A 22,658-nucleotide genomic window follows, 5' to 3' on the forward strand; every position below is an offset into this window, starting at 1 on the left:
GCTTTAGCAATTTTTATAAGTTTTATTCGAAATGGCATTTAAAATCTTCCTTTATGCAAATCGTTATATTTTCTCTAAATCTCATCTTAAGCAATATTTATATTTTCTTTAAAAAACTTTAGCAATATTTATAAGCTATTTTATTTAATTTTAAATATTATATTTGCATCTTTAGCCCTAATTAATTAACCTAAGTTTGGTCGGATAACCGTAAGTTAACGGATTCTAAAGGATGCCTAACACCTTCCCTTTAGGATAATATAGAGCTCTTACCTGGAATCACATTGGTTGAGCAGACTATTAACGGAGGTTTTGTTTTAACTTTACCTTAGTTAACATCTAGGTGTCCTAATTCACCGTTAAATTAATTAGGTGGCGATTCCTTAAGACAAAATAAATAGGAATCCCCAATATGTCATACTCCCTAAAAACTTTCGGGTTAAAATGGGGTGTGACAGTGGTTAATTTGTTATTTTTTCATGTTTTGTTAATGTAAAGTTTCAGTATATCTTGACGCATTCCAGCTAAAATTGATGTAAAGTTTCTCCGTATGAGATACGACGCAAATCGACAAGGCAACCCTGAATGCAGTTATTGATAACGAGCAACCACCAATACCTGTCAAGGCTACCGTTGATTATGATGCAGTGATTTTAGTAGATGTTCAGGAGTAGATTTGTAGACAGAACAGTTTATGTTTTAAGTTGTTTTTTTTTTTCTCCAACTTTTTTTTGATGTATAACATCACTGTTGCGACATTATTTTTATGAAAATTTTAGAAGAAATTTTATGTATTTTGGTAATGATCCCGCTTGTTGTATAGTATAATCGTAGATTTGAATTCTGTTTTTATTACATTTATATTTTTCTTGTATAGTTACTGCTAAAAAATTACAAAGTGCATTTCAATATCAAGTTTGTATTTCCTACATGTTTTCACTATATTTTATTGATGAACCAGGAAGAGTTCTATGCATTTTCTCTATATATTCATGGTACACTTGAATTCATTATTGAACCATAGAATCCATTTTTCTGTACAATATACTTCAAAAATTAAAGAACAATTTTAATACTTCTAAAAATACATACAAAATACAAGTGAAATATATTGTAAATATATTCATTACGATTAAAATCTTACGGATCAATTAGAATACACTAAAAAATACAATCATAATACAGTGAATCAAAAGCCACCCTTAGGGATTAAAGTTTTTTTATGGATTCAAGTTTTCCCATCTTATTAAAGTTACTAAATAATATTTAATATCAGCTTATTTCACTCAATAACTAATATTTTTTGTAACGAACATTTTGATTTTTAATAAAGTAATTTCATTGAATATTTTTAATAATGAACACAAAACCGATGGTCATAGCATCAGGAGACAATCTCAACTTGTCACTATGCAATTCAGTTGATGAACAAATCAAGCTTTGCGTGATTTATGGAACATTAAAAAGAGATTTTTTTTTAGTTATATTTTGGGGAAAAATATGAAGAGAGTTTTTGAATTCAAATTTATGTGAATGATTAGATGTTGAATGAGATATGTGAATAGATATGGAAGAGAATGAGATTTGCGTGATTTATGGAACATTAAAAACAGATTTCTGTTTAGTTTGAAAAAGATTTTTTCCTTAAATAAAGGCATTATTTGCTCAACAGTTCCGTGTATTTAGTCTGTATTTTGGCTATATTTATGCGACGCGTCCAGGACCTAAATATAGGAAAATCCAGCTACGAATTGTAAATAATAAACTTGTAGTTATAGTTTTGTAGTTATAACTTGTTAAAAGCAGCTAAAAGGTAGCTATTTGTGAAAATTTCACTTTACAAAATTTGTTAATCGGGCCAAAAAATCAAGGCCAACTTCCATCAAACTCTCAAACAGCCTTTCGGCCCAAGCAAGTAGCCCAAAACCAAAATAGTTATAAGGGCAATAGAAACGTTACTCTCGCCAACAGAGAAAAACATTGCATATTCTCATCGGCGAAGATAAACGAATCATCCTATTGAAGGGTTAGCTTCTGATCTTATTTTCTTTGAATAAGTGTTTATGTACTTGTAATACACACCAATTCATGTTCCGTTTTCTCAGGTTGTGTGGATTTATCTGAAACAAGGCAAATTTCTGGACCTATACTTACAAGGGTTGTTTTTACAATTTTTTCGAGGATTGCAATAGTTTGAATTAGTTTTTATGTATTCTTAAGCATCTACAAAAGCTAGTTAGAAGGATTTAGGGTTTATGTGTGAGTAATTAATACGCATTACTATTTTCTGGAGCGATTGTTATGATTTTCTCCATTTTTTGAGGATTGCGATAGTTTAAATTAGGTATTTATGTATTTTTGAGCATCTAGAGATGATTGAACAACTGAAAATGGTAAAGGAGTGAACCCATAGTCAACACTTGCTTCAGGGGTTTCTTAGTTAAAAAAAGATGAGAAACAAATGTATGGATCAATCAAATGTGACAAAAAGGAATAGCTATTTTAAAGAATTTGAGTTGAAATTAAAAAGTAAAATCACGAGAAACATGAAAAATATATTTCTCATTAAATTAAATAATATATTTATTGTCTCATCAATTCTACTTTTACCTTCATCTATACACTCTACCCACTCCAGACCCCACCTGGCGGGATTACACTTGGTATGTTGTTGTTGTAATGAGAGAAATATTTTTGTCGTATTAACTCACTCAATCCTACCTCTAATAAATTTTAAAAAGATGTTAAAACTTGAAATCTTTTATTAATACTTATATAAATATAACATTATGTAATGATATAGTAGGACTTCATATTTTTGGAGCCTAAAGGGCTTCACCTGCCTTACTCGGTTTAGGTTTTAGCTGCCTGATATTACTCCTAATTATATATATATATATATGTATGTTCACTAATTTGTTGATTCGTATTTGGTTTAGATCTTAGTGCAGTCATGGCTGAAGAAGAGAATCAAAATGAGTTGGTTTCTGATGTAAGTTCAGCTTTTCCTCTTTAGAGTAATTTCAGTTTCAAGTTCCTGTATTTGCTATATCTCGTTGCATCATCTCTTGATAATTCCTCTTTGTTTGTAAGTGGTCCGACTATGAGAATAGTAATTCCTGTGTTTAGGTTCCTACTATGTAGAATTGTTAACTATGTAAGGCTCTTTGAATACCTTTTAACCAACAAAAAGGCACATTAAATAAGAAGCCCTAATTGAGTATTGAGTTTAATTTTATCCAAAGATTGTTCACACAATTTTAAATGCCAAGCAATAAGTAACTGTTTAGAATAGACACAGATTAGTAACCTGAAAAAGATGATAAGCGATCTTTTACAGATGATTAAAGCATATTGACAATCTCAGCATTTTGTAACTTAAATCCTTGAGAATTTTATATGTGCAATTTTCGTTGTCAGGATAAAGTACAATCTATGTGCGTAAGGAGAAGTTACAATAACATCAATAATTTTATTTTTTTTAAAATAGGAGCTCATGTTCTCTTTGCATATCAATCCAGAGCAAACTGACTGCAATTACCTTGAAGAGAATATAAATAAAAGTAGAAAAAGAAGCATACTTCCTGAGAGGGGCTTCTTTCCTCTCTTTGCCGGTGGAACGTAACAAGTAGCAGAAAGCTTTTGTATTCATAGTTCGTTTTAGAGGCGGTAGAAAGGCTGGAGGGCAATGGTGGAAATGAAAGGTGCAAGTGAGCTCATCCAGTATCAGAGAACAATAGCATATCATGTGATCTGCACAGGGAATCTTGGTCATTAGGTTCTAATGGTTCTTGATGATGGGTTCAGAGTGAATATCAAACACCGGATAGGCAATTTAATACTAGCAGTTCACTGGCATCAGAACAATGACGGATACTTGATTCATTTAGAAATAGATCTTTCTTCCTTTTTGAAATTCGGATAGCTTGGATTTTCGTTAATAGCATCACTAAATACACAATTTAGTGTTAACAGTGCATGTCATGCAGGACAACAAGTAACACCATAGGATTCAATTGTAACCTAAGTTGTGTTGGTTGATCTAATTGCTAAAATATATAAAAAACTAAAACACAAGAGATTGTGCTTCTACAGAGCTCCTCTTGTGGCCCCATTAGCAAGGAGTTGAATTTTCAAATCTGTTATGCTTTTGCTAGGGATGTATAGGCAGGAGAGGGAGCATTTGGTTCCCCGTTAGGTTTTAGCCAGAGTTGTCATCAAACTGTTGATAGATAGATTTTGGTCGTTTACCTCTTCAACAACAACATACCCAAGTGTATTCCCACAGATGGGGTCTGGGGAGGGTAGAGTGTACACAGACCTTACCCCTACCGAGGCTGTTTCCGAAATACCCTCGGCGTAAATAACGTATATTAAAGCAGTTTAAAAAACTAAAATACAGAAGTAAAGCTTCGTTTACCTCTTCAGTTACATCCAAATATACAACACGAAACACTAGTGTTTTGCATCCATTTTCAAAGTTATATGTTGTTGAGATCATACTGAGCCTATTTTGCGTGTGATTGCTACATTGGTTTCATTATCTTTTCCCTCTCTTTCTACACATTTGCAGATAGCACCTTTTGATCCTACAAAAAAGAAGAAGAAGAAGAAGGTTGTAATTCAAGATCCTGCAGATGATTCTGTTGATAGTTTGGCTGAAAAAACTGAGAATTTATCTGGTAAGTTAATTTTATATCCTGGTTTCACCTAATTTTTTCCATAATCTCAAGAGAGGTGGTAGTGTATAGTCGCCTAATCAACCTGCTGCCCCCTTCCCAAAACCCCAAAAAGAGATACTCTTGCACTGCACTTACCCTCCGAAGATAAAACTACTGAAGAAAATTTGAACCTTGAATGTGATCTCTCTCACTTGTTTTGCGTTGCAGTTTCTGAGGGCCTTGAGGCTACGTTTTCTGGTAAAAAGAAGAAGAAGAAGCCGGTAAGTTTTGTTCAATCCCACATGGAAAAAAATTTGATTGAATTATTAGTGAATACCCGTCCCTATCTAAGGTGGGGGTAAGGTCTGCGTACACTCTACCCTCCCCAGCCCCACGTTGTGGGATTCACTGGGTATGTTGTTGTTGTTGTTGTATTAGTGAATACCCGCACCCTCATCTATTTTCTGGCACCAAACCCTCCTGGAAGAGGAAACCGGAGGACTGAAGTTTATGATAAGAACATATATGTTTACACAGAGAGGGAACAAAAGAGAGGGTGGGAGTGGAGAGATGACTAAGGGACGCTTGAAGAGGCAGGAAAGGAAATACAATTTTTGATTCCTTATGTACCTCAAGAGACCCATATTTGATACTCTGCGAGCACCAAAACATGGCCAGTTTTTTTTTTATTATTAGATTTCACAAAGGGGTTAAAGTGCCACAAAAATGGTCAACGGCTTATTCTTATGACCTCAAAATGTTCCTGTGAAATTATTCAGTGAAACCCTCAGGGGTTGGCCTGGTGGTAATTGGCTTGAGCCTTGGGGTGCTCCCTTTCAAGGTCTCAAGTTCGAAACCCACTGGGTGCAAACAATTTCTGAGGGCCATCGGACTGGGGTAAAACCCTGAATTACCCGTGGTGCACTTGCGGGAAACTCCTTGCCGAGGGCCTGTGCACCCCCGGGATTAGTCGGGGCTCAAAGAGACCCGGACACCCGGTGCTTAATCAAAAAAAAAATTATTCAGTGATAGAAGAAATTAGGAGCATTTTCTTGAAATCCGTTGTCATGACCTATCACAAAATATTTTAAAATTGTGCAGGCACACACTGATCTCCTAAGTGATGAAAAGGAAAGCATTGGCGAGGATGTGGATGGTGAGATCTTCGATTTTTAGCTTTGTTGAGTTTAATTGTTGTAATATTTGAGATATAACCCGCTCTCTTCTTCTAGATCACCCTGGAAATGATGAAGAAGCTGGAGAAATTGTCCTACAACATTTTCCTTGGGAGGGAACTGATCGAGATTATGAATATGAGGAGGTATCAACTTAATTGCTCGTATTTTCTGCATATACCTGCTCAGAGACTTTCACAATGCGCTAGATTGCCCCAGATAATTGGTAGTTACTCCAGGCATGAACTTGAACTGAGTAATAATGCATATCTGCCAACCTCACAGAACTAGTACAGGCCTACGATTATAAACCTTGTATACAGTGTAAACCCTAAGTTTCAAAAAGTTGGCAAACTTTGATGGATAGCTCAATAATCCTAAGACAAGCTAAGTTTAAGGGCAGTATCATTTGTATACAGTTCTAATACAAGGAATCTGTGCTAAGACTAGGAGTATATTGCCAAAGAGGGGTTGTTTGTAGTTCTTTGTGCAAAGATTGCCTGCTTGATTTGCTATACGGAACTAGCGGCATGGATCTGATTGTTGTTTCCTTATGCACGCTATGGTTTGCTTATAGGCTTTTTGTTAATAGCAATTGATTCACTTTCAATTCTGCAGCTTCTGGGCAGAGTATTCAACATTCTCCGTGAGAACAATCCTGAGCTTGCTGGAGATAGGCGAAGGACAGTTATGAGGCCGCCTCAGGTTCTTCGTGAAGGCACAAAGAAAACTGTGTTTGTGAATTTCATGGATCTTTGCAAGACGTAAGTTTTGTGTTTTCACTTGGTTCTCTTTCGTTGTAACCATTGCATCATTTACTGTCGCCCACTTGTCCTTTTTGATTGAATGTTTATGTTTAGCATCATGGATGTGCATTTTTTATTTGTTTCGGCGACATGCGTCATGCTTTAGTAAGCAACAACTTATAGACAATCCTTGCACCATGCCAATTTCATCACAGACTTTGATATTGATCAGTAATGACCATCATATTCACCATATAAATAGTCTTGTATTGGATTGCTGCCTTACATGGCTAAGAATTGTCATTAATTGTTTTAACTAGTTAAGAATATGTAATTTGCGTAGAAACCTGCATCTTTATTTTCCACAATGATTTCACTATTTCTGACACCCTGCTGCCTGCTGTGTTCTTGAGATAGGGAATAAATTAAGAGTGTGGATTAGTTTTTGGACCAGTACTGTAGTAGTGTAGTTTTCCTCTCTTGAGCCGAGGGTCTTTCGGAAACAGCCGCCCTACCTTTTAAGGTGGGGGTTAGGTCTGCGTACACTCTACCCTCCCCAGACCCCACATGGTGGGATTCTACTGGGCTTCTTGTTGTTGTTGTTGTGGTACTGTAGTAGTGTAGTTTCTTCTCATCTGTAGAAAATGGAACCTGAAAACTTGGAACACCACTTTGAGACGCTATAGAAATATGCCCAAGATTTGTTTGGCTTTCTAGCTAATAATTCCAGTCTGAAGTTATCAATTTTTGCGGAAAACCACTCCATGCATCATAATAAGTTAATAACGCAAGTTGGCTCAAACATCAAACACATATAGAATCTTGTGCACGCTGGAATTATCAGTTTTTGTGGAAAACCACTCCATGTATCATAAATAGCCAAGTTAGCTCAAACATCAAACACTTTACATGATGGAAATCTTGCTATGCTGAAATAGCCCTTGGGTAGGCTACCTCTAGTAACTAGCTCTCTCTATCTGCAATTTGTTTGATGCAATTGTATTTGGTGTGAAGATCGAGGAGTGAGTTTGAAGAATATAGTTAGTAGGCGTTTGGCCATTGAGTCCAAATATTTTTCACTTTATTTGGAAGTTATCAAGTTGGAGTTGTGTTTGGTTATACTTCTTGCAAAGGAGAAACGAAAGCACTTTATTTAGAATCATGAAGATGGAGTTGGATAACAGGTTATAAGTTGCTTTTCAAAATTGAAATAAGTTGGATTTGAATTTTCATGGCCAAACAACTACAACAACATACGCAGTGTAATCCCACAAGTGGGCATGGCCAAACACTAATTTTGAAATAAAGTGAAGAATTATTCCCAAAAAGTGAATAATTCTCATGGACAAACGGGTCCTTAGTTTATTATAATTGATCGAGTTTAGGTGCGGAGTTTTATTTTACAAACTTGATCAAGGTTTAAAATCTGATTGTTGATTGAAGTTGGTCCCGAAACTTGTGAGTTCCGGTCAGTTTATCTTTCTGTATGTTCTCCCTCATTGCACTGCTTGAGTAATTGTTTCCTATTTAGGATGCATCGGCAGCCAGAGCATGTTATGACTTTCTTGCTGGCTGAAATGGGGACTAGTGGATCACTTGATGGGCAGCAAAGATTGGTCATCAAGGGAAGATTTGCTCCTAAGAATTTTGAAGGAATCCTCCGGCGATATGTCAGTAAGTCCCTGTGCCAATTCCTGATCCGTATGCAGGCTGCTGTTATTTCAGAAATGACTTTCGTCCCTATTTTTTCTTATTAATAGGGCTTTGTTATGTGCATTTGCATCCTACAATATAACATCCTTCTCTCGGCAACTTTCTTTTGCTTTCAGATGAGTATGTCATTTGCAATGGCTGTAAAAGTCCAGATACTATCCTTTCAAAGGAGAACCGTCTCTTCTTCCTCAGATGCGAGAAGGTATTTTCTAAAATAGACGTGATATCCATTTATTATCTGCATTCAACCTTGACATTTGTGAAACATATCTTTGTAATTTGTGCTCCAATTTTTCTTCCATCAGACAAATAGAGAGTAGACTATGTGACAGATGATTGTCTAGGTATTTTGAGGTTTTCTTTTCTTTTGGGAACCATGGGATACAGGATGTGGTGGGGGTGTATACATGCTTCCTCTTTGTGCTTTTGTAGAACAAGTGCTGGTGCCTCTAGAATATAGGCTACTACTGGTTAGGCATCCGGGACAGCGTGAAGTTTCACATTGTCAGATCATGCCCAAGTAATATGACATCTCAGGCCTTCCATTTATCTTAATTTATATTGGGTTGCTTTTCTTGAATGAGTTGTTTATTCTTTTGAGAATTTACCCTCAAGAATGCTTTAGTATTCCCATCTCTTTAACCAATCAAAAAGAGAAGAATGCTTCAGTATTCCTATCTCTTTAAGCTGAAATAGAGGTGAAGAATGGTTGATTTTACTTCTTTCAAAAAAAAAAAAAATAGAGGTGAAGAATGGCATGCCTGTTTTTTTTACCTCAAAAAAGAGGAAAATGACCATTTTCTTATTTTCACTCTGCAAAATTGCTTGAATATTTGCTCCCCCCCCCCCCCCCCCCCTCTCTAATTTGAGAAGAGTAAAAGGAAAATTTTGAATGATGCAAAATTGTTCTTGTTTATTTTCTTGCAGTGCGGGTCTGGAAGATCAGTTGCTCCCATCAAGGCTGGTTTTGTTGCTCGTGTTGGCCGTAGGAAAGCTGGGACCTGATCCGGCTTGGGGATTGTTAGGTGAACAATTTCTAATCCTAATTGGGAGTATGCTTTTCGAGTTTTGTATGTTATGCTTTGTGTTTAACTTGAGGCAAACAAATGACAGTTGGTGCAACTTTGCTTATGAAGGAGAGCCCGTTTAGATTCAATTTGGTGAGATGTTTGTTGTCTCGTGTATTTCTGAAATATGGGTACACTTTGTATTTTTGGCTTACTTTCGCATGCTGGGCATGTAGCCACATGCAAGGGCTGAAAATGGTGTGAGCCTTTCTCTGGGTAATAACTAGTACTAGTAAGACAAATAAGTTAGGCCAAATTCATTGGGAGATAACTAAGGTCACGATTTTTCACTTAGACTCCTTAATTTAGGGATGCTCCTATTGAACAGTGAATCACCTAAGACAGGCGCGTGAAAGACTAATTTTGCAAATGATTTGTTTTACTGCTTCTTTTTCCTCCTCTTTCCTTCCAAACTTGCTCCACCGTACATCACCACCCTGCCACCGCAACTACAGCACCGTATATCCAATCTTTTCCTCTCCTCTCATTCTTTAGCGTGGCAAATTAAATCAATAATCTATCAGCAAAAGAGGTAAAGCAAGGACATGGGACAGTTTCACCGGCCAATGGAAGGATCGAGACTGTCCAAAGAATTTGGAGTAAGCTGAGTGGAAAAGACCACAAAGCAAAAGAAATTAGGGGCTTTCCAGATTTTGAGAATCTTTTAGATGTCGATACGGGGGTCGAGAAAGCTGCCGTGTTTGTGCCAGCGCCGATAGAACACGCAAGCCGCGATGAGGGTGGGGGGATTTTTGTCGATTGCTTCTTGTTCTCCATAGAGGAAAGGAATTGGTAGGTCTATGTCTTATTTTGTTTCTGTTCAAACCTTTTCAGGGCATTTCTTTAAATTAATTTTGATGCAAGACATGGGTTATCCAAAATAATCTTGTGTATAAGATTATTACTGAGGAGGAGATGGGGGAGATGGTCGGAGAAGAAAAAGAAAGAGGTGGTCGGGAGTCGATTGGATAGCTGCAAATTTTTTCCTTTTCTATTTTGTTGAAATGTTACCCTTTTTTAAAATTAAAAAAATAGGTTTTTTATTCACAATAATTTTTTTAATAATTATTTGAGTATATATGCCACATGTTTTCATTTAGTTCGTCACTTTGACACGTCATCAGCGAGTGTGTTACACATACCTTACATATTTAACTGAATGTACAAAAAGTGTGTAATTGGAATAAAATTCTGGTAGTCTAAGTGCTTAATAGGAACACCCTAAGTTGAGGTATGTACGTGAAAGATCGTGTTAACTTTAGGTGTCTCCCAATGGGTTTGGCCAATAAGTTACTATGCTAATGAAAAAGATTTACTTTAAACGAAAGGTAATAAAGATATTTATTTTTTGCATATGCCAGTAAGCTTGTGAAGTGCAGCAGATGGCCACGAAATCTTAGTAGTGACTTGCCTCCAAAGATCATTTTGACATTGAAATTTGGATTATGAAATTGCCAAGCATAATTTTTGTTTGAGGTCAATAAAAGAGCTATGGATGAAGACAGAAAGTTGATTTCTAACGGTAATTAAATCTTTAATTTATTGTTGCGTGGACGAAATCATTGTTCAAACACATTAACAAGTAATGAAGTGACTAGCCTAAGCCACCCCTAATATGAGAAAGTGGTTTAGTTCATTAGTTGCACCACGCGTTTCGGGATAATTTATCCTATAGTTTGGTTTGTCGCAATAAATTGCCTACTCATTCTTCAGGTATTTTTACGTCTAGTTTAGTCGATTACAGTTAGTTTTTGGATGATATAATTGTGTTGAACCTTATGATTGTTAATACTAGGATTAATACATAGACAACTCCATAAATTTGCTAGCAAATTTCATCTAGATACTCAAATTAGGGGTTGGTGAAATTGAGCACATAAACACTTATAAAGTTTTCCTATTAGATATTTTCGATTCTAATTTTGAAAAACTTTCATGCGTATTCTCGAGCGTCTATTAGGTAGTTAAGTTAACCACATAAAATATGTTATTTCCTTTAATAATATACATTGTTCTCAATTGGAACACTTGAGATTTTACAGCTTGTTCAGGCTAATTCGTATAACTAAAGAATGTGACATATTGTAAGTGGTTAACGTATCTAGGTAGTGGACACTTGAATACTCGTGTAAAAGTGTTTTCAAATTTGAATTAAAAGTGTTTAATAAAAACACTTTATCATCTCTTCATGTTCTCAATTTGAACAAAACATAATTTGAGTGTATAAATGAAATTTGTTGGCATCAATAAATATTTACCTACGAACACATCAAATATGATCCTTTTAATGATTCTTTTAAGGGAAAAGGGTCAAAAATACCCCTCTACTTTCATAAATTGGCTACTTTTACCATTCGTTACAAGTTGGGGCCACAACTCTACCCCTCCCGTTACAAGTTGAGGCCAAATATACCCCTACCGTTAGCAAAGTTTCAAAAATACCCCTCATTTCTAACATATTCCCACATAAGCAAGCCTAGCCATTGAAATTGGATGACATGGACGCCACATGACATTTAACTTATTCTATGTGGTCCCTACGTGGCTATTTTTTATAAAACAATTTTTGAGAATTATTTTTTTTTAAAACAAATCTTGAAAGGCTTTTATTAAAAATCTGAAACTTTTTTGATTTTACAAAACCCGTTTTTAAAAAATATATTCTCGAAAATTGAATTTCTTAATTAAAAAATCTGAAAAATGATTTTTTTAAATCTGGAAAACTGTAAAGTATTTTTTTTTTTTTAAAAAGTGTTCAATTTTTTTTTTTAAATATGGATTAATTTTAAATAAAGAACTGGAAAAAAATTCAATTTTCTAGATTTTTTTTAAGAAGCGGGTTTTATAAAATAAAAAAAAAACATTTTTTCCAGATTTGTTTTTAGAAAAATTAATTTTCCAAATTGTTTTTAAAAAGCTTGCCACGTAGGCATCGCATATGATAAGTTAAATGGCATATGACTGTCATGTCACCTAATTCCAATGAATAGGCTTGCTTATGTGGGAATATGTTAGAAATAAAGGGTATTTTTGAAACTTTGCTAATGGTAGGGGTATATTTGGCTCCAACTTATAACGGGAGGGGTAGATTTGGCCCCAACTTGCAACGGAAGATAAAAGTAGCCAATTTATGAAAGTAGAGGGGTCCTTTTCCCTTCTTTTAAAGTTTAGGTGCTTCCTTTTTATTCCTCTACCGCTCTTCTCTGCAACTCGGGGGTAAACTTTTTTTATCTTTAAACCAGTAGGGGCTAAAAAGATAACAGTCAAAAAATCTTCCCACTCATTTGATCATCTCAAATTCTCAATGTAAGGATAGCATCACTTTGCCATCATCATCTTCCCTAACACCAATGTTGCTTCCTTTCTGCAACTTCCATCCCTTAAAACCTTCTAAAACCCTCTTTATAAACCCCTCACCAAAGCCCTTTTTCCACCGTACCTCAATACCCATTTTCGCCACGTCACCTAATAGTACTGAAGCTTTACCTGAATCCGCCATTAAAAGAATTGCTGATAAACTCCGTAGTCTTGGCTTTGTTGAAGAAAACCCCAAAAATCAAGAAACCCTTAATCCCAATCCCAATTATAACTCACCGGGTCAAATTTTTGTTCCTTTACCGACCCATTTACCCAAATACCGGGTCGGGCATACCCTTGACACCAGTTGGAGCACACCCGAAAACCCGGTACCACAACCCGGTTTAGGGAACTCTATACAGAAGTTTCATGAACTGAGAAATGAGTTCTTGAAAGAGAGGTTGAAGAATAAGGTTGATAAGAAGAAAGAAAGAGCGCCTTGTTTGGCTGAACTGACTTTGTCAAGTGAGGAATTGAGGAGATTGAGGACAATTGGGATTGGGTTAAGGAAAAAGTTGAAGATTGGAAAAGCTGGGATTACTGAGGGGATTGTGAATGGAATTCATGAGAGATGGAGGCGAATCGAGCTCGTTAAGATTACTTGTGAGGATATATGTAGGTTGAATATGAAGAGGACTCATGAGTTGTTAGAGGTTAATAATACTTACTCCCCAATTGCTCAAATGTCATAGTTTTAAGTTTTCACAAATTGAAACTAATTGGAAAAAGCTTGGAACTCATTTAAGACTTTTCAAGACTTTGCTGTTTAGATTTGAATTGATGTAAGAAAATAAAACTATGAATAATAGAAGAATGTTCTCCATAATTGAGTTAATGTGAACAAGAGAACATGAATGCTAGAAGAGTGTTCTCCATAATTGAGTTAATGTGAACAAGAGAAAATGAATACTAGAAGACTGTTCTCCATAATTGCTTACTCGAGACATATTTTCTCCATTTTGAAATTTTTATGTTAGTCAAAAATTGGGGAAATTAAACCATTTTAACTATTATATTAAAGACTTGAGCTTTATGTGATTTATGGACAATATGGCTGGAGAGAAACAGGATTTGCTTTGAACGGACAAAACAGCATGCATCCAGGATAAAAAATAGATGTCTTGTGATTTTATATTTATTTTTTTAATGTAAAAGGAGTGTTATGGAAAACGTGGATCAGTATTTAGATCTCTTAGAAGAGATAGGACAGATGTAGTTGTTTTTCTGCTTTGGCAGTAGCTTAGTCTGCTGTATTTGTACCTTCTCGGTGCCTTTATATATAAACATTTACCTTATCAAAAAAAGAAAATGACTTGAGCTTTGCACTTTTTTCTATCACTAACTCTGACTTCTGAGGATATAAATTTATTTTTCCTTTAGATGCCTCAAATAAGTTATCTATGGCATGGGTTTACTTATTGAGAATTTAAAAGGTTTGGTGTTTAACCGTAATTTCTTTTCATACGTATAATTTGTAACTTGTAAGTTTGTTTTAATATGCATTACACCTCTGCCATAATTCTTATCGTTTTTTGGCTTGTTTTAAATATTCACAGAAGAAAACTGGAGGTCTGGTTATCTGGAGATCTGGAAGTAATATAATTTTGTATAGAGGAGCTGATTACAAGTATCCTTATTTCTCTGAAAATAGCTTTGAGGATAATAGTGCGCAAGATGCTAGTCCCGACTTGTTCATGGGTACGGAAGGGGATATGACTAACTCATCTGACATGGATGCCATAAAATCTGATGCATCGGATAGAAAATCTCCTCCACGTGTAATCCAAGGTGTAGGGTCTCCAGACAGAGTCCGATTTGAATTGCCTGGAGAGGCAGAACATACTGAAGAGGCTGACAAGTTACTGGAAGGACTTGGCCCTCGCTTTATTGATTGGTGGGGTTGTGAGCCATTGCCTATCGATGCAGATCTTCTGCCAGCTATAGTCCCTGGGTACAAGAGACCTTTCCGTCTACTTCCATATGGAGTAAAACCTAAATTGACAAATGATGAAATGACAACACTGAGGAGACTTGGTCGACCTTTGCCTTGCCATTTTGCATTAGGTAAGTTCAATCTGATTGCAAAACTGTTATTTTACTAGAAAACATTTGTTTATACTTGCCTGTGTATGTTTATCAGGCAGAAACAGAAAACTCCAAGGATTGGCTGCTGCAATTGTGAAGCTTTGGGAGAAATGTGAAATTGCAAAAGTTGCCGTTAAAAGAGGAGTTCAGAACACTAACAGTGAACTGATGGCGGAAGAGCTTGAGGTTTGTGAAATTAGTTTAGTCCTTTGATGAGATACTTTTGTTTTATGCAACACTGGGCTCTTTTAGAACTTATCCTATTGTGTTTCACATAAAAGTAAACTTTGCAGTGGCTGACCGGAGGAACCTTGCTCTCTAGGGATAGAGAATTTATTGTCTTCTACCGAGGAAAGGACTTCTTGCCCTCTGCAGTCTCTTCAGCAATAGAAGAACGGAGGAAGCAGGTTGTAGAAGAGGAAAAGAGGAGTGCTTTTAATTCATCAGTAGCAAATGCTAAGGAAGGGAAACAATCCACACCAAGAAGTGTTTCTGATGATGGACATGCAAACAGAAATAACCAGAAAGGTGTCCAAGAAAAAAAGAAACTTACTTTCATGGAAACTGCTATCAAGAGAACTGCAGATAAATTAACCACTGTATGTGTTCATAATGGTTGCATCTGTCCACTCTCTTGCATATTATTTTTGAATGTTTTATATTTTCATGCCAGGCATTGGAAAAGAAAGCCGAGGCAGAGAAGCTCCTTGTGGAGCTTGAGGAGGATGAGGTGCCACAGCAATCTGATATGGATAAAGAGGGAATCACCGAAGAAGAAAGATACATGTTGCGGAAGATTGGCTTGAGAATGAAGCCTTTCTTACTTCTTGGTGAGTGCAAGCCTATTTCTTTTGCCAACGTATCTATGGAAGTTTTGACTCATGTATTTCTCTGCTCATGCTCAGGTAGGCGGGGAGTCTTTGATGGAACGGTCGAGAACATGCACCTTCATTGGAAGTATAGGGAATTAGTGAAGGTGATAACTGGGAGGAAAAACATTGAAGAGGTTCACCAAATAGCTAGGATGTTGGAGGCAGAGAGTGGGGGAATACTAGTTGCTGTTGAGCGAGTTAATAAGGGTTATGCGATCATCGTGTACCGGGGAAAGAATTATGAAAGGCCTGCCTCTTTGAGGCCTCAGACTCTTCTAAGTAAAAGAGAAGCAATGAAGCGCTCTATAGAGGCTCAGCGACGTCAGGTAATGTTCTAGTAGTTAAGGTGCCAGTAAATCCATCTAGAAAATTCCAGACATAATACTCCCTGTTTATTTTAGTTATTGACTTTGGCATGGTTTCGAAATTTGAAGTAGATTTTAACCCTTTATCAACTATAGTTTTTTATCCTTCCATTCAAAATTTAACGTTCCGATTTACCCTCTTAAATATTATTGCAGCTATACGTCTCAGTTTCTACTAAAACTAAGAAAAGTTGCAGAATTGGAATGAAAGTATTCCAGCTAATTTCAATTTTTTTTTGATAACCGTGGTGTCCAGGCCAGCTTGCGCGCACCTTCAAAATTAAAATGCTTGGAAAGAAACCAACTTTATCAAAAAAGAAAAATCTCCAAAAGGACCCTTCCTCATGTGGTCTGAAGGATAGCCAATTTCGTCACTCGGTATCAACAACCATGTTATTTTATGTGATCCACTTTTATTCGTGGAAGTATGTCGAGTCTTTTGACGTCTAGGCATAAACATGGGGTTCATGGTAAGTTTAGCTGTGAAATAATCCAATATCTAATAAAGAACCTTACTGTTATGAGTGGACTAGCCAGGATTTTTATGAACTCCATTGGAAATTCTTGCATCACCCAAGCGCGACAACCATATAACTCAACACCGTCTTGCACGTGTAACCTGATTCGGGTGCGATGATAGACTTACGAAGGTTAGCTCTAGTACGATGAGAAAGAATTTGAGCTTTCAGCCCAAAATCTCATGGCCATGGTTTGGAGTATTCCAAGACCCTTATAAATCACTTTGGAAGCCCTTAACCAATCCAGACAATTGACTACGTAACTTAACATAAGGATTAAACATATGTGTTGGTACTTTGACGTGGTTTTATTTTATAAAGGCAACTGTCGTGTGTTTTATGTGTCAGTTTCTGATTCTGGTTCTCTCAAATAGTTAAATTTGTTGGCACTTGTTTCTAGAAATGTTTTCAGTTTATTATTATCACTGTACTTCTACCAATGGAAAAATTAAAAAGGGAAATAACGAGAAAGTATCAATGTATTTCTGCAACACATTTGAGTTGAGGTGCTGGTAAACCATTTTGTAACTGTAAGCTTCTCTACCCTTGTGAGGTTTCTTATTTCTATAGATTTCCATTTCTCCTCTTCTTTTCAGTTGTCTTTCTCTCTAATGCTTCTGCCAAAACTCTTCCACTGCTTATCTTTCTTTTACTTTGTTTTCTGATGCAGTCGTTGAAATTACATGTCTTAAAGCTTACACAAAATATAGAGGCTTTGAAGTCACGGTTGGTGTGTTATCTTACCTTATCAGAGTTGCGTTGATTTTTATGTTCCAGTTACCAGCTCATTTCTAAATTATATCTAAATGCCGCATGATTTACCTCATTTCAGGCCAAAAATGAGGAGATGATTCAGAGTCGATCTCTGGATATAGTTGATATGCAGGTACCAGTGACGGGAATATCTGATGCAGCAGCCAGAAATAATTACCAGTCTAGTTTAGCCAGTCCTTGCACTTCTGAGGTGAAAATTAATGCATTGTGATACAGTATTTACTATATTTTGTACCTACTATTGAAGGAACGTTTCCACTTGCTTCTCATATCTTTGATGCTTGTTGCATGTGAGATTCTTTATCAGTCAAATACAAGGTACAATAATCAGTAAATGGTCACATGACACAAGAAGTGTCACCTTCAAAAGTCTTTCAGATACCCCATAGTTACAAACAACTTGCGTTCAAGTTGTAGGCATCTTCTTTCTGCTTCACTAAATCTTTTAGGACCACATCTGTAGTTATAGCCTGTTTGGCCAAGCTTCTCCAAGGCTACAGGTGTCTTTTTTTCCAACAAAAAGTGCCCTATTTCAAAGTTGAGGTGTTTGGCCAAGCTTGTGGGGGAAGAAAAAGTGCTTTTGAGTAGAAGCAGAAGTTGCTTTTAAGAAGGTTTCTCCTCTAAAGTACTTTCTTGAAAAGCACTTTTAAGAAAATACACTTAGAAGTACATTTAAAAGCTTGACCAAACACTAATTGCTGCTCAAAAGTGCTTTTTAAATTGATTAGCCAAACACAAACTGCTTCTCACCAAGTACATTTTTGAAAGGCACTTCTCAAATAAGCTAATTTTTGAAGCTTGGCTAAACAGGCTATTCATACCTATGTTTAAGAGATGGAGGAATCTGTAGTTAAGACGGCTTGCGGACATATAACCGCCCGCATCCTTATCTCCATGTATGAAAACTTGGTTGTAGAATCCTCTGCGTCCTTGTCTTCTTTAGTCATAACCGATGATAGTTAAAATAGCTGCCCACATGACCCAAATTTGAGTTTTAAGAAATTTGCTGTTCTAAACCTTTTTATCTGTTTTAGTTGTTCCTGCTACCTAGCCACACACTGAATATCGTTATAAAACAACATTCCTTCTAGAGTCAAACTGTTTGGATGGATTTCTATATCATAGAGTACTAAGCAAGGTGGAAAAGAAGAGCTATGATGGTTATGGAATATGTCAAATATACTTTATACCAATCAAGGTGTTAAATGTTTGATCTGCATGCGGTTCTCGCATTCTCCGTACTCCATAGTATCCTTTTTTGCACCTTTTATTCTTTTGCAGTGAATATTGAAAGAGAGAGAAGCTTATTTAGCTTTTATATTCAGGAATCTGGGGATGCTGCAGAAGACACTGACCACAATTCTCAAAAAGAAATACCAAGTGACTCCTCGGACACCGACCACAGTTCTCAGAAAGAATTAGCGAGGGATTCCTTCGACACCGACCACGGTTCTCAGAAAGAATTACCGAGTGATTCCTTAGACACTGACCACAGTTCTCAGCAAGAAATTCCAAGTGATTCCTTTCTCCAATATGAGGGAGAGGCTGAGGCTATGTGTGATACAATTCAACCTCAGCATCAATCTATTTCATCAACCAAAGAGTCAAAAAGTATGTTCAATGTGAATGTGGACAAAAAAACATTTCGTGCAGTGGGTGAATCTGTTTCCAAGTCTTCCAAGGTAAACGTTGTTTTCTCTTCACAACTATTGTGCTTTATTAATTTTCCGTCATGGGGTTAATGGTAATTTTTTTCGGCTGCTTTTCTCATGGATTCTATAGGGAGAAGTTAAGAGCCACTTTTCTGAGACCAGAAGTTTCAACAAACCTCGGGAAGTTGACAGTAAAAAGGAGGTGTCTCAAGTTGGTTCTGTGAAACCTCAACAAGAACTTAGATCGACCCAGAGTAGGTCCGAAGGGATGCCTTCCAGAAAAATACATCTTTCCAACAGGGAGAGGCTGCTCCTCAGAAAGCAAGCCCTCAAGATGAAGAAGCAACCAGTGCTTGCTGTTGGTAATGAGAACTACTTTAATTGTCTCTGTACTCCTCCTGTGGTTAATCAGTTTAGGGCTGGAAAAATGGTTAAAAAAGCAAGTAACCATCCAATCCGACTCATTAAATATGGGTTGGATAACTAACCATTTAAAAATGGATCAAATATGGATATTAGCCACTAAAAAATGGATATCCAGATCCTCAAAAAAAAAAAGATGGATATCCAGATGGAGTTCTTGCTTTCTGGGAGTCTAAGCCTATTTTGGCTTTTACTTTTACCTTGTCAAAAAGAAAAAAGAAAAAAAACCTGTTTTGGCTTTTTGCTTGTGTTCTCACCTGAGTATTCCTGAAATCATGGATAATATGGATATCTATATTATCCGTCAGTTAACTCATACTTTATCTGTGTTAAATATGGGCGAATCCGTTTTTATTTAACCAGTTTTCAACCTCCCGCCCATATTTGACCCGACCCGCCTATTTGCCACTTCTAAGTCAGTTGTATATAGTTGCCAAGTTTGAAAACAAAAAGTAAACTTTTGCATAAGCAGTCTTGGTGACTCCTGACCTTAAACATTGTCTTCCTATGCATCTGTATATCAGGGAGGAGCAATATTGTTACTGGACTTGCAAAAAATATCAAAGAACACTTCAAGAAGCATCCTCTTGCGATTGTGAATGTCAAAGGAAGGGCAAAAGGGACTTCAGTTAGGGAGGTGGTTTTTAAGCTGGAGGTTTGTGTATTAGGTTATTTTAGTTGCTAGTTTCATTACCAACCGCATTTACTGAAACTCTATATCTTGACACTTACATCTGCAGCAAGCTACAGGTGGTGTACTTGTTTCTCAAGAACCAAGCAAAGTCATATTGTATAGAGGTTGGGGTCCAGGTGGAGAGCGTGCTTCTTCTAATGGAAATAACACCAGAGATTCGAGAAACAGCAGAGAGCACAAGGAACTGCTGGCAATATCTCCTGAGCTAATATCAGCAATCAGGCTTGAATGTGGTTTGCAATCCGACCATGAAATGGAGGTCACTTCATAGGCTACAACCTTTGTACAAGTGAAGTCGACACTGTTTGAGTTCTCGTTTTAGCAACTCTTTTTTTTCCCCCAATGATGGTCTATGGGTTGTCTCTGCATGCATTTGACAATTGCTTTCCCAATGTGGAGTTGGAATCCAAATTGTGCATCGACTCTCCAATACGAATGATAGGGAATCAACTGCCACCGAGCCTCTCTCCTTGCAGACTTTCAGTAACTGGAAAAAGTTCCACGTGGTATTTGTCTCGTGGCAGCGGTCATTGTGCTTCAACTGGAGAGATTCTGGGAGGAAACCTGTAGCCGTATGTTAGTTAAGTGGGGGCTGCTGTCTTGTTTCCGAACAAGCTCCATTTTTGGTTTCGGATGTGTTGTCAGTTCTCAATTATCTCTAGTTGCTGACCTACATTTTATGTAAATAGTAGTCTCATCCCTAGTAATTTAAGGACATAGATGTCACACATTGCACATGCTCCTTTTGATTACATACTGGTTTTAGGTTAGTTATTTTCATAACAAAACGAGTATGTAAACAACTCAAATGCACCAAAAACTTAATCTCTAAATAGATTGCTTAAGTTGTTTAATATCTCCGGATTAAAGTATAGGCCAGAGTAATTTTTTTTTTTTGGGTATTTTATACGTTGATCTGCAAAATGGATACAGATAGTGAGACAGGCAAGTGATTTTTGTTTTTCTTTTTCTCGGTCCTGAATTTGAGGTTTTAAAATTGAATAGTCCTTTCTTCTATAACATGGTTCATACTTCCGTGTTCAAGTTTATAAAGTTTAACCTGAATTAACAAAACTATTCGCAGATAAGTTTACACTGACTGAAACGCATACATCCTAAAAAGAAACCTATACTTATATCCCTTGGTATAAATTTATGACATTGCATTTTTCAGTGATCCATTTTTGACATGACGCAAAAGACATGACTAGTTCAGTGACATGATGCCAGAGACAGATGTGGAAGTGAAGATCGAGGCACAAAAGAGGAAGTTTCGAGTGCCTTGGGTCCATTATACAAGGGGGACGGGGAGATTGACGATGATGTCGCACACCGTATTCAAGCAGGGTGGATGAAAGGGAGGCTCGCCTCTAAGGTACTTTGCGATAAGAAGGTGTCGCCTAGGTTGAAAGGTAAGTTTTACAAAGTGGTGGTTAGACCAGCATTGTTGTATGGGGCAAAATGTTGGCTAGTCAAGAACGTTCACATTCAAAAGGTGAAGGTAGAGGAGTTACAGATGCTCAGATGGATGTGTGATCATACTAGGAGAGATATGGTTAGAAATAAAAATATACGGGACAAGGTCGGAGTGGCCTCCATGACGGACAAGATGAGGAAAGCGAGGCTAAGATGGTTCAGGCATGTGAAGAAGAGGTGTGAAGATGTGAAAGATTGGCGGTCGCAAGAATTAGGAAAGGTAGAGGTAAGCCGAAGAAGAACTTGGTGGGGGGAAGAGGGGGGTGATTAGATAGGACATGGCGCAACTTCAGCTGACAGAGGACATGATCTTAGATAGAAAGCTTTGGAGGTCGATGATTAGGATAGAAGGCTAGTAGGTAGTTGAGTTACGTTGCGCTACGTGTGAGAGAGGTAGGGGCTAGCCTTTCCATCCTCCTCCCCTTTTCATAGTACTATTATTTTGGTATCACCTGCTTTGACTCTATTTCTTTTGAGCCGAGGGTCTACGGGAAACAACCTCTACCCCTGCGCTGCGTGTGAAAGACGTAGGGGCTAGCCTTTCCATCTTCTCTCCCCTTTTCGTAGTACTATTATTTTCGTATCACCTGCTTTGACTCTATTTCTTTTGAGCCGAGAGTCTATGGGAAATAACCTCTCTACCCTATAAAGATAGAGATAACATCTGTAGACATCTTACCCTCCCCAGACCCCACTTGTGGAATTACATTGGATATGCTATTGTTGCATCATTTATCAGTGATCTGCTTTTGAAGTTAAAATTAGAGTAATTTACTTTTTTAGTAAACATTACGTATTAAAAAATCAAATAGAAAGTAATACAGAACGTGAATTCTCTTTCATATCAAATCCAAAAAATAAAATATTTAAAATGTTGATCAAATTCTCTTAGTTGAATCTCACACGCAGAATGACAGAAAATAGAGCTGTCGGCTTCATATACAACGAGGGAACGGATCTAACACCTGCAGTATTTGATCTATCAAATTTCTCAAAGATGTGACATCCAAGTGTGAATAATAGTGTAACGTCTGAGCAGATGATATCCTTGAGCAACAAAGGAACTTTGAGGTCATGGAA

At 36.8% G+C, this 22,658-nt stretch overlaps 2 protein-coding genes across 4 annotated transcripts; both read left to right on the forward strand.

Annotated features, from left to right (window-relative positions):
- Positions 1–1,920: 1,920 nt before the first annotated feature.
- On the forward strand, positions 1,921–9,451 carry LOC132622035 (eukaryotic translation initiation factor 2 subunit beta-like). 3 transcript variants are annotated; one of them, XM_060336546.1, is made up of 11 exons: positions 1,971–2,026; positions 2,106–2,130; positions 2,940–2,992; positions 4,574–4,682; positions 4,890–4,942; positions 5,763–5,817; positions 5,894–5,982; positions 6,455–6,600; positions 8,114–8,256; positions 8,412–8,497; positions 9,223–9,451. In XM_060336546.1, exons 3-11 carry the CDS (start codon positions 2,954–2,956, stop codon positions 9,298–9,300), a joined length of 798 nt encoding a protein of 265 aa, XP_060192529.1. In that variant the 5' UTR covers positions 1,971–2,026; positions 2,106–2,130; positions 2,940–2,953; the 3' UTR covers positions 9,301–9,451. The 3 variants fall into 3 exon arrangements, with proteins under 3 accessions (XP_060192528.1, XP_060192529.1, XP_060192530.1); XM_060336545.1 differs by lacking the exon at positions 2,106–2,130 and having other exon boundaries at positions 1,921–2,026; XM_060336547.1 differs by lacking the exon at positions 1,971–2,026 and having other exon boundaries at positions 2,106–2,158.
- A 3,138-nt stretch (positions 9,452–12,589) lies between these two features.
- LOC132621301 (CRM-domain containing factor CFM2, chloroplastic) lies at positions 12,590–20,958 on the forward strand. The gene is made up of 12 exons (XM_060335521.1): positions 12,590–13,372; positions 14,276–14,783; positions 14,860–14,990; positions 15,098–15,403; positions 15,478–15,634; positions 15,710–16,002; positions 17,230–17,289; positions 17,392–17,523; positions 18,659–19,015; positions 19,116–19,347; positions 19,933–20,063; positions 20,149–20,958. Exons 1-12 carry the CDS (start codon positions 12,713–12,715, stop codon positions 20,371–20,373), a joined length of 3,192 nt encoding a protein of 1,063 aa, XP_060191504.1. The 5' UTR covers positions 12,590–12,712; the 3' UTR covers positions 20,374–20,958.
- Positions 20,959–22,658: the final 1,700 nt, after the last annotated feature.

Source organism: Lycium barbarum, chromosome 12 (assembly GCF_019175385.1).
Source record: "Lycium barbarum isolate Lr01 chromosome 12, ASM1917538v2, whole genome shotgun sequence".
NCBI classification, from domain to species: Eukaryota; Viridiplantae; Streptophyta; class Magnoliopsida; order Solanales; family Solanaceae; genus Lycium; species Lycium barbarum.

Excerpts from the sequence above, each read along its gene's own strand:
- LOC132622035 (XM_060336545.1), top strand. The coding sequence starts at position 2,954 with ATGGCTGAAGAAGAGAATCAAAATGAGTTGGTTTCTGAT. Across the intron at positions 4,683-4,889 it reads AAAAACTGAGAATTTATCTG|TTTCTGAGGGCCTTGAGGCT; the intron begins GTAAGTTAATTT and ends TTTGCGTTGCAG. Across the intron at positions 8,257-8,411 it reads AATCCTCCGGCGATATGTCA|ATGAGTATGTCATTTGCAAT; the intron begins GTAAGTCCCTGT and ends TTTTGCTTTCAG.
- LOC132621301 (XM_060335521.1), top strand. The coding sequence starts at position 12,713 with ATGTTGCTTCCTTTCTGCAACTTCCATCCCTTAAAACCTTCTAAAACC. Across the intron at positions 16,003-17,229 it reads TAGAGGCTCAGCGACGTCAG|TCGTTGAAATTACATGTCTT; the intron begins GTAATGTTCTAG and ends TTTCTGATGCAG. Across the intron at positions 17,524-18,658 it reads CCAGTCCTTGCACTTCTGAG|GAATCTGGGGATGCTGCAGA; the intron begins GTGAAAATTAAT and ends TTTTATATTCAG.